At 41.8% G+C, this 12167-nt stretch overlaps 1 protein-coding gene across 4 annotated transcripts in view; it reads right to left on the bottom strand.

The window, feature by feature from the left end:
• The window catches only part of SASH1 (SAM and SH3 domain containing 1), a 538649-nt gene that overhangs the window by 94180 nt on the left and 432302 nt on the right, over positions 1-12167 (bottom strand). For all 4 annotated transcript variants that reach the window (XM_017736377.1, XM_017736378.1, XM_017736379.1 and 1 more), the window contains exon 2: positions 4222-4350. In XM_017736377.1, coding sequence (XP_017591866.1) covers positions 4222-4350 — 129 coding nt within the window. The remainder of the gene's footprint in view (positions 1-4221; positions 4351-12167) is intronic.

Here is a 12167-nt window from a genome sequence, read left to right as displayed (position 1 = left end):
CTTGAAGATCATCTAGTCCCAACCTCACTGCAATGGGGTTGCTCAAAGCCCCATCCCACCTGGCTTTGAACAATTCCAGGGATAGGGCACCCACAGCTTTTCTGTTCCAGTGCCTCACCACCCTCACAGTAAAGAATTTCTTCTTCTAAACCTACCCTCTGTCAGTTTGAAGCCATTACCACTATCACCACGTGCCCTTGTAAAAACTGCCTCTCCAGCTCTCGTGTAGCCTCCTTTAGGTACTGGAAGGCTGCAGTGAGGTCTCCCTGGAACCTTTTCTTCTCCAGGCTGAACAAACCCAGTTCTTTCCTGCTCTGGATGCAGAGCAGAGCAGAAGGGAAGAATCACCTCCCTCGACCTGCTGGCCACACTCCTTTTGATGCAGCCCAGGATGTGGTTGGCCTTCTGGGCTGTGAGCACACTGCCAGTCATGTCAAGTTCTTCATCCACCAACACCCCCAGATCCTTATCCGCAGGGCTGCTCTTCATCCCTTCTCCTCCCAGCCTGTATCTGTGCTCAGGATTGCCCCAACCCATGTGCTGGACCTTGCACCTGGCCTTGATGAATTTCATGAGGCTTCTCAGGCCCATCTCTCAAGCCTGTCCAGGTGCCTCTGGATGGCGTCCCTTATCTCCACCATGTTGACCACTCCACTCAGCTTGGAGCTGTAAGCAAACTTGCTGGCGGTGCACTTGATCCCACTCTCCCTGTCACCAGCAAAGATGTTAAACATCACCAATCCAAATACTGATCCCTGAGAACAGCACTTGTCACTCATCTCCATTTGGATATGGAGCCATTGACCACAACCCTTTGAGTGTGACCATCCAGCCAATTCCTTATACATCCGAGTGGTTCATCCGTCTAATTCATGCCTCTCCAATTAAAGACAAGAATGTCATATGAACAGTTACAAAATACCATCCTCACAGAGTCACTTCTCTGGCCATAACTGCATTTTAGCAGATGTCCACCTCAATATTACCAGTGATACATTCATTATGGGCCTGAAAATCCACTCTATCTACTCCACCTGCAGTTTTTCCTCAGCCAAAAGCCCACATGGTATACAGGAATAGGCCAAATGCTAGGAAATGTGGGCAACTCCCATGCTGTTCACAAACATTAGTGTCCAAACCCAAGCACATTCTCCATTACAAAAACATAGGCAAAACTCCAAACACAAAAAGCAGTTATCGTGTTTAGGGACAACTTGACAGCATTACCATTTGGAAAATACTCTGTGTTCAGCTCCATCTGCACCCACTGTTTTGTTACAAGATATGCTGCTTTCCCAAACAATTTTACCAATTTCAATTTCAGAGCAGGATATCTAGACTGAAATGGCCATGGTCTGATAGGAAACGTTGGAGAGCTGATTAGAAAGTACAATATACAATCAAGATATCAACACTTGCACCCAAACAGCTTAAAATTATTTCAAAGGGTACAGAAGCAGCAATAAACAGTTCATATTTCAGTCCTTCCAATGGACGTGCTACAAAGGGCAATCTGGGTGAGCCAGTTCTAAATACATGCTCCTGCCAAAGCTCTGCCAGCTCAGGCACGTCTTTGTTGCTACACTGCTCCTCCTGACAGGGCCTCTCTGTGCACGGTTTAGAGGACACTTCAACCCATGGGGTGACCTGCTTTTTTCTCTTTGTTCAGAGCATTCAGTAAAATCAGCAATCTAGCCTTTTACTTTCTGCTAAGTATTATGCACTCATGCTGCCTTTCCATATGGATTCAGTAACCGTCACTCCAGCAAACCCCTGAAAATCTGCACTAACACTCCATGCATTTCAGTTCTGCTCTGTTCACTTCACTAAAGAGAGGGAGAAGACCACTGGGGAGGGGAGGACACCTCCAGCTCTGGCACAACCCCACTGCTGGGAAGAGAGGGTGTACAGACAGCACTGCCTTCCTCATCCCTGCTAGAAGAGCAATGTATGGCAGAGCAAGGTCAGCCTAGACTAACAGCCCAACAATAATGGTGTATAAAAATTTTGGAGCTGCGTATATTTGCTATCTGGTGCATTTTTCTTTTTGCTATCTTAGCACATCTTGGATGTGCTATGAAGCTGGAATTTCCCCCAGCATTACTCCCCATTCACTATCCCCAAACATCTGCCAATACACTACCTTTCCTCAGGGTGTCAAGAGAGGAAAAACACCACAACAAATGACTCACTCTTCTGTTCTGTCTTTCACATTACCACTTCTGCAGTAACTTCAGCAGCTCTGCTGTTTAAACCAACTCCTGTTTGTACAGCAGATCATCAACAGGCATACTACTCCATCACACTGAAATCACATTCTGGTCTGCATGGCCATTTCCCCCTCCCTGTGTACCTAAGTCAAGCCTGCCTATTTATTGATGAGAGCAAGTTTCAGCTGCAGTCAGCACTGTCTGGATGCTGGTGTTGGGCAAGTGAGCCAATATCTATAGTCTCATATGTTACCAGCAGAATGGCTATCTTATGTCTAGAAACTGTATTATAAGAGTGACAGATGTAGCAAAAATGGAGCACTAATTTAATTTTCAATTGCATTGTCTTCTGTCTGACCTGACAGTTCAAGAAGTCATCACTGAACCACTAGAGTAAGCAAACGCAGTATCAGAGACACTGAAGAGGAATTTCCAAGCTGTTTTTCACACAGCCACTTTCTCTGACTGTAGCTTCTCTGGAGCAGAATGAATCACTCGATGGTCTGTCTCGGGTTAGCTCACTTCTATTTAAAAACCAGCGTGAAGATCCGCACCTTTGATGTGAGTTAATTAAGCTCACATGGCTTTCTCCAGCCTGGCTTCTGCAGCTTCGGAAGTGAAGGCAGCCAAATTAGGCCCATCTGTCTAAATGGAAGGGACACCTCTCCCGCCATAAGGCACACTCCATTACCCAGCACAGGAGCTGCCTTCCAAGAGAACCAGGAAAGGGGGTTTCATTGCTGCCCACAGCTACCGAGAATACCAGGCCTGCCAAGCATGGGGGTTTTCGCGAGACCACAATTCTGTGCCATCGGTTTCTCTGCACAGAAGCCTCAAGGGTCTGTCTACAAAAGAATTTCCTGCAATAGCCTTTTGTTTAACCCTTGGAATTTCTTGGCAGCCACAGATCTGCAAAATACATTTGCTTTTTCTCCATTTAAAAATAAAAAAGGAACTAACAAACTTCAGTGGGGCAGAGGATGACTCCCTGCCTTGATTCTGCAGCCATTAATTGTGTAACTGAAGTTTGTAGTCTCTACAAGCTCTGGAAGCCTCTCAGTTGCTATCCTGGAATCCCAAAAAGAAAGTAACCTTAAATAATCTACATCATCAGGTATGGCTGTTACCAAGGTGTTCTCAAGGACTTGTGCCCCTGCCATGCAAGGAAAGTTGGGTGATTCAGCTGTCAGAAAAGACAGTTTCAAGAAGATCTACTGGCACCAGTGGGGAGGTTATCAAAAAGGTGTGTGGCATGAGAACAACAGGTATAAATTGCTATGGGGAGGATCTCACAGAATATAATTTAAAAATAGAAGTTAACTATAAAGACAGCAAAGCAGAATTAACAGGTTTCTCAGAGATGGTGCCAAGTCTCCATCCTTGGAGGTCTTCAAACTCAATCAGATAAAGCCCTGAGCAACCTGGTTTGAATTCAGTGTTGACACTGCTTTGAGCTGAATGCTGGATTAGGAACCTCCTGAGGTCCCTTCCACCCTGAAAGGCTCTGTGATTCAATGTTACCTGCTACAGGTTCTATAATGCATAATAATGGAAAGGGGTTCGCAGAACTGTTTACATTTGGGAGCCTGGAACCAGTTTTTGTACCCTGGACTCCTGAGAAGCGCCACTTTACAGTTTGTACAGTGCAGCTGAAAACCAGCACAGTTTCATTGTGCTCACACTGGGAGCGTCTTGGAGCAAGGAAACAATGCTTTTGTCACCTTGCTTCAGAGTTGAGGATTGCAACCAAATGTATGCAAGCAAAAAGTACTCTAATTAAAGGAGAAATAAGAAATGCAGACTCCAAGGCTTAATGAATCATAACAAATACCTAGAAAAAACCTAATCCAGCTAATTCTAAGTGTTTGAGTTGGCTGAAATGTTTGCATGCATGAACACAACCACGTAGAGTTATTTCCCTGGGTAGAACTGTTCAAGCTGTAATATTGATTCTTCATCTGGAGCATGAATGGCAACTATTTGTTAATACAGTTGTAACTTTTCTACATACCAGATCAAGGTCTTGGGAAACCCTCCTCTTGCGCAGCTCTTCCATCCTCTCACACACATCTGTGAAGCAGGTGTTATAGTAGTCTGCATACTGCTGTGCCAGATCATCAATATTTCCCAGTGACCCATCCTACAGGGAAGACACAGAAAACAGGTTAATCAATTCTAAAATCCTAATTCAAAGGTAGCACCACAACTCAAGGAAACTCCCTCCCTGCAGCACATCCAGCACATTGTGCTCAGGTCATCCTCTCCATCCCTATCCGAGAGCACGCTAACAGCAAGAAAGTTGGGAACTGCAGTACCAGAACAGCTCCTCACAATCAGGTGGGACTTTGTTAATTCCTACAGAGAGAAAGAAGGCAGGGACTGCAATGCACAGTGGTGGAACAACATATCCCTAGGCACTATCTGCCTCAATTCCCTCCCACCAACATATACTCATACTGCACCTGGTTCTCCCAAGCAGCTGCCCACTCTTCCAATTGGGAGCCAGTCGTCACACACATTTCACTGACTTTACTGAGAGTAGCCCTGCTTTGTGACAACGACTAACAGCAACTAAAACCATTACATTTCTTGCCAATACACCAAATCAGCCAGACTGCAAACAATGACACCCACAAAGACACTCTGCCAGTTGGTCTTTTAAGATGTACTGGAGGTGGAAACATGCTTTGCTGAGTCCCAAATGTCTGCTTTGCAGGGCAGTATTGCTACACTGCTAATAAAATGGCATAGCCAGAAATCTATATGCAACAATCTGTTAATTACAGTCCAAATTCATACTTTAAAAATGACGAACGAAGAAAATGAGAACAAAAAACCCCAATAAATAGGCTGGATTTTAAGTGTCATGAGAAACCTTTCTAAAGATCAGATATGTATGCTGCACCTGTGAGGTGAGGGGGTGGGCAGGTACAATATGCACACACTTAAGATAGGTCCAAAAGATGGGATGGAATAATCTTGCGTCCCTATTTGTCTGACTTGTGAAAGAGCATGAATGTTACTGTATGCATTCTTTAGAAGGTAACAATCTGCTCTCTGCACCTATCCTGAAATAAATTTATGTCTTGATTATTAAGAAAAAGCTAAGCAACAGAGAAATAATGAAAAAATAATTATCCTAATAATATAGATAAATTGCAAGGTTGAGTTATAGCATATGAGCTAGAAGGAACTGTTAATTAGTAACCACACCTTACTGAAGCTGTTGTTACGTGGAAACAAGCATGTGGTCCCACTCTCAGGGTTCTGGACTATCCTGAAGAGGTAGGTTTGCTCTACCGAAGTATCACTTCCAGAGAGTTGGAAAAAACCTTCCAGTTTAAATCAAAGTGAAAGCCTATTAAGCCTCAGAGTCTGTGGAAACTACTTTCTACTCTTCTAAAGTGTAATTCCACATGCAAAACAGGTATCTCCTGAAACTTCTGCAGATTCCCTGGAAACCTTTGCACAGCTCACATTCCCAAAATTTAGAACAGCTTGCATTTTCTCAAAACTACTGTGTTCAGTACAGGTGGATACAATTTGCATGTAACTTCTTGGAGCAGCAGAAGCAAAATAACTACACTAAATATGTATCTACACTTTCTCACCCCCCACCCCCCATGTATTTTTTTACTGTAATTCCTATCTCTCAACCTGCCAAAGGTCTCACCTAGGAGATGCTTCAAGCATTAGAAGATTGGGGTCCTTATACAAATACACCTCTGGGAACTTCAGCCTTTCCAGAGCTTTGGACAAACAACTTCCCGCACTGCTAAGCAAGTGTATAGTTTATATGGTTAAAAAACCAGCACCTTTGAGAACACAACAGTGCTACCCCACCTTTACTGGAGCCACAGTGCTACCTGCTCACAGCAGAAGCCTATGTCTTCCTCCAACCACCTCCTTGCCCTCCATCACTTCCCAACAAGCTGGGCATGAAACTTGGACTCTTTGCCTGTACCACAAGTTCTAAAAATTTCCCAGTGCAACTGGACACTCCTCTGGTGGCTGAGGGTATGCTTGCTGATCTCACATGCTGCTTTCACAGTGTTTGCACACTCAGTAGGAATGATGAGGGCTGCACTGCTGGGGAAAAAAAAGAACATTAAACTGAAAAAGCAACCCCAAAACTTAACCTTCATTTGGCTCACTTTTGTGGGCAATAAGAGAACCTGTGTGACTTCCAAAGAGACAGTGTGACATCTGAATCCCAGCTACTCAATCATAACAAACATCCCTCTCCAAGGGTCACCAAAAATTCTCACTTTGGAGTATCTTCCCCAGGCAGAGTCTGTTTATTCCTTGATAACTTTTGCCAGTTAAGAATATTCAAGGTGGAAACTGTAACGATAGAAGAGCAACACAGGAAAGCATAACTTTACTAGAATAATATGAAAACTGCCTATCAGTCCATGTCCTCTCCCAATTATGGAAACCATACATTTCATAAAGTAAACCTGCTCCAAAATATGTGTAATTTTTGAAGGTAATTCATGACTTTGAAATTGTCTAAAGTACTCCAAATCAAAACATAGTATGTGAACTTTAGCTCAGCTGAGAGCCAGAAGGAGCTGAGGATCTCAGCACACTCCATTGCTCCTCCCCACACCCTCCCACAACTCCTCAGACCTGTGGTCACAGACTGTTTGCAGGATAGCAATGGCACTGCCAGTAGATCCAACGCAGCTGAACAAGTGCCCGTTTTTCGTTTGTACTGGTGTGCAGTTCACTGTGCTATTTTTAAAGGTAGCCTCCACAAGGCTGAAGGCTTCTGACTGTCCCTAGAGCAAAATTAGCTTGATTGCAGCACCCCAGTTAAAGCCTGCAGAACGTGGGCGGCCCCACTGCCAGCAAGCACGTGGCTGCAAAGAAAGGCCTATTCACAAGTGACCCAGTCCAGCAGTGCCGCCGTGTCCAGAGGAGCCGAGCTGCAGGCACCAGTCTGCCTGACTGACAGCAGGGATTGCTGGCAGCACTCGAGGCTTGCATGAGGGGGCTATGCTGCAAATGAAAACAAGCTTAATGTCCAAAAAAAGATGAAAAAATCCCACAAGATCTTAGAGACGAGAGTAGATAGCTGACACACATACTCACGAACAGCCTTGCCACATGCTTTTGCTGGGTTACCAGACCGAGGGCAGCTTTACGCAGCTGCCACTCCAAAAAGGCAGCATGCACCCTCCTAACTAGATGTGGACAGCTTTGGGGTTTGAAGCCCCATAGCTTCAAAACTAGAACAAAACCACAAACACTTGCATTTGCACCTCAGCTTGCCAGAAGGTTGCAGTGGAAAATACCGATTGAATCATTTGTGTCTGTGGTCAAGAGCTGCTTTTATGAGTTTATGCATGTGGGCAATGCAGAAAGTATTGGTTTTGTCAAAAGAAATACAGATACACAAATCAACCCAAGTGAAAGACAGCAAGCATCTCACAACCCACACCATCCACTCATGTTTCATGTAAGTGTCATAACTTAACAAAGGATTGTATATTTGATTTATATGACCTCAAATTTGATCCCTACATAGAGTTACCTCCATCATCCTCCTTTATTCTTCAGTCACTACTAAAAACATGGCAAAACTTAGAAAAGAGAAGTTGCTTCATTTTTCTACTGCACTAATACTGGCCAAGAAGACATACTTTAGATATCACCAAACCACAAGTATAACTAATCTGAAGATGAATTTTGAACCATGGCATTTTGTCTATTCTTTAAACTGATCCCCTAACTTCTCCAAATAATTCTAAACTGTCTCACACAAAATCACCAGGAGTGTGCTTTGCATTTCTGTTTTGTTTTAGAGTATTTAAAAAATATTCATACACAAAACATTAGCTCCAGCTAGGTAAGTCATGCATTGTGTTACAAAGGGAGTCAAAGGAATAGTCTGAAAAGTTAAAAAAAAATCTCTAGAATTATTAATAAAATAGAACAATAAAAGCATTCATACTAACAATATTTTTAAAATATTTCATAATGATGCATAAAGAGTAAGACCCAGTGTAAATTTTCATAGGTTTAGACAAATGTGGAGTGCCATTTTAGTTTCACAGGTAGGAAAAAACATACAGTTATTTAATACAAAAATTAGTAAGCCAATGCAATTTACAATGAGCCATCAGTTATGTACCACTATGTCCCACTATGTCCCATTTTGATATAGATGGATTGCATATTTGAAACAGCCTATGTGAGCAATGAAAAAATATATAGCTTTCAAATTTGTTCTTACTGACATATCTGTAATTCAGAAGCCTCTGAAATGCTCTGAACTGTCAGTAACACTTTTAAAACCAAGACCTCATAATAAACTTTTGCATTTTGTTAAAAATTTAATACTTAAAAAAAGCGCTAGCATGAAGAGTGCTTTACACCAATTGTGTTTATTACCATGCAAACTGCAATGTTCCAGCTATATAATCCCACAGATCTTCTCTAGTGGAAAAAAATTTGTGAGCAATACAAATATTGAGCAGGAAAACCATTCCCCAAACACTTTATTGGTAAAAGTTACATGTTACCCCTAAGACTTCACTACTGCCTGATACCTTTCCACAAAATAGTTTTGATAGCCAGGAAAGTAAACAATCCATTATTTATAAAGGGTTAAACGTAAAATGAAGATTTAATAGTCTAATGTAAACAGAAGTTATCTCAGATTTCTATTTTCAGTTGTGAAGTATGTTCCTAAATTTCCATTTTATAATGTATGCATGCACCATTTTTTGGCACCATAAAACACAGAGCAAGATGATGAATTGCCCTGAAATTCCCAGAGAATTAGTTCTGATATGCATGTGAATACCAAAGGAATCCACTGGGATTCCTGTTAATGGAGTGACTACAAAGAAAAGTTGGAACGATTTGACACTTATTATAAAGTTAGAATTTATCGGTCACTGCACATCAGTTAGTTTAATGCCTTGGCAGAATCCTTTGTATTTGACATCTGAAAGTGTAAAAGAGAAAAATGTTTTGCTAGAGAGCTCTGCTGGCTGTAAAATTAAGTAAAAATACATTCATATTTTAATAGTGTAATAAAATGAAGACACTAATAGCTAAGGAGGAGTAACAGACTTTGCTAAGTAACAAATACATTTGATGAACCTGCACGTGTATCTAAATATTAGGCACTAGCAGAGCATGCATACTTTCTGCATAAACAAGATTTTTAGAAAAATCTTCCAAAAATACAACTATTTTACTCTATACTTCTCTATCTCAGAATCTGAAAAATGTATTACAAAGCTGCGTATTCCAGTGTGTCCTCCTCCTATTCTGGCAGATATTAGGAATGTCAAAAAAGACGTCTTGATTACTGGATATATGTGCTCACTCTCCCAGCCCCTGGGTGAAATTCACGTAACTGCATGAATCTCAGAAATGTAAAAAGATGTGGATGCTACAAGCCTGTTTGTTCAGCGAGACAGATGGGTCTCCATCTGTACATGGCAATGCATATTACAGCACACAGTGCAACTACACAAGTTCAGAACTTAAAAGCCACTGCAGCTATGGCCACAGCACATGCATAATCTGGGATCTTAGGAACGGGTCAGAAACTAGAAGGAAGACAATCTGACTTTTTTTCCTACTAAAGTATAAATGAATGTGGAAATGGCACTGGCAAAGAGAAGGTGCCCTTTCACAACGCTCAGCAATCATGCCCTGGCAAAGGCACGTTTTTTGACCTTCACAGGCCAAGATGAGAAAAATCCGTTTCCATGCCTGAAACACAGGACTACTGTGTGGAGAGTCACTGTAAACATTAGCAGCTAATTTCTGGCAGTTAGATTTTAACAGGGACGCCTACTAAAAATTTGTGGAACATGACCTTGCATTTCAATAATACCTTTGGTTTGGAAAGCTCTAAGAAGTACATAAATGAAAGCCAGAACGTGGGCCAGAGCAAACAGGCTTGTTTGGGGAGGGGAGACGGGTAAGAGGGAGGAGGGACCAAAAAGCAGTGAAATGAGAACATCTACTGAGGGAAAACATATTTGTGCCTAATAAACACCCTGTTTTTGACAGGACTCCATCTACATAGCACACATCCTACAAGATGTTTAAAGTTAAGCAGAACTAGCTTAGCTAGAAAGCAAGGGATTATCAGATTTTCATGGGACAACTTTGACTAAGATGCCAGCCCTTTTTAAATGTTTTTACTAATCATAAAAGCTTGAGAAACTTTGCATCCTTCCCTCAGTGACCTTGGACTCGTGGCAGAACTCTTTGCATTCCAAAATATACTAATACCTGAATTCAGGCTACAGCTGATTAATCTGAGACACTGTGTTCCAGGTTCCTTCCCGGTGCTTTCTAAGGAGGCAGATTGAAATCAGATCCAAACCTTTTCCAAACAGAGAGTTAAGCCTGCATCCACCTCTCTGGCTAGAGCTTGCATCTCATTTTCTACAATAATACACAGTGAGGACAGGCATCTATAGGAAAACCTGCAGAGCTTCATGATAATCCTATCTGTTCCACAGTTCTGACCCTCTTACCTGTCCCTTGCTACCAATGTATTTCTACTAGGAACAGGGCTGATGTTTTGCCTTCTGGCACAGCTTCAAAATGGTTGCATTAAAAATGAACCCAACAAGCTTCTAGAGAAACATTCTCTTCTATTCTTAGGGCTCAGAAAGGACAGTCTTCCATTCAGCAGAGTTAACAATTCCACTATCCATGCAATGACAGGTTCAAAGTCTGTCTTGACAGTCAGCAGGGTCAGAAATGTGAATGAGACAGAAGTGCAAGGCCAGGCAGCCAGCACTTGCCTTGATTTCAGAAGGCATAAAATACTCAGTGTACAAGTCATGACATTTTTATATTGAGAACAGCTATTTTTGAGGATGCTGAAAAGTTGTCATGATTCCCTTGACCTCTCTATAGCCGGACACTGTGAGAACAAAGAGAACACACAGAGCAGACCGATTCAATAGACTTTCCATTAAGTTTTATGGCATCTGAGGGTTGAGTCATTAAACTATGCGGCTTTACAGACAGAGTTACAAAAATAGATGTGATGCTACTGTGTCAAGCTCTCTGCAGCACAGTTAAAACGGTTATAGATTCTGTACAATAAGCAGAAAGCACAATGGTATACTTTGATATCAAAGATTTTGCAGCACTTATCTGAAATAACTCATACAACCCACTGAGTTCAGAGTGGTCACTCTAGACCCAGAAAATTGAGATTAAACTACAGCATTATGTAAGGTTTTTTTCTTTTATATACATATATATGAAACTTTTCCTTATCTTTACATCAAAAAAACCCCTTACTCTTTCAAAATTCTGCAAATAAAGTGTTTCCTTCACCAGTAGCACAATAGTCTTTTTCACCCCCTCTTTTTACTCTAAAGCCCCAAAGTCTTTGTCAAGAAGGCGCAACAAAGCATTTCTGGAAAAAACATTCTGAGTGTGACTTCTGCTTTTCCCTCTGTAAATTAAAATAAATTTGAAAGCACACTACTGGGATCCCTCTTTGTAGCTTGCAACCAAGGGAGTCCTCTGTGGAAAAAATAAAAATATATGCATGCTAACCAAAAAGTTGCATCTATGTAAATGTACATTCCAACATACTTAAAATGTCAGTATTTATCGCAAGTAGAACCAGGTCTTGACAGACAAGAATATATGCAAATTTTATTCATGAAAGTTAGTTCAAAGCACCCTTAATGTCCAACTTCCCTAATAACAGTATATTATCTTCTATCCTCCTTTCCCTGACGTGCTCTGCACTAAGCTCATCAAAATGGAACTCAAAACCCTTGTCTGCTCTGATACCCAAAAGGCCACAACTACCCAACAGACTGGTCAGCAGTCAGGTACAAGTTGCCACTGTCAGCTTGTAGAGCAGAGTAAGTTAACTCCTTAAGCCATGCAATAGCTGCACCTGACATCACCTCTCATTAGTTTTGTCTCCCTTGCTCTCACTGCCTCTTC

This window comes from Corvus brachyrhynchos, unplaced genomic scaffold (assembly GCF_000691975.1).
Source record: "Corvus brachyrhynchos isolate BGI_N302 unplaced genomic scaffold, ASM69197v1 scaffold595, whole genome shotgun sequence".
Classification (NCBI taxonomy): Eukaryota; Metazoa; Chordata; class Aves; order Passeriformes; family Corvidae; genus Corvus; species Corvus brachyrhynchos.
This window is presented reverse-complemented; position numbering and strand designations above follow the sequence as displayed.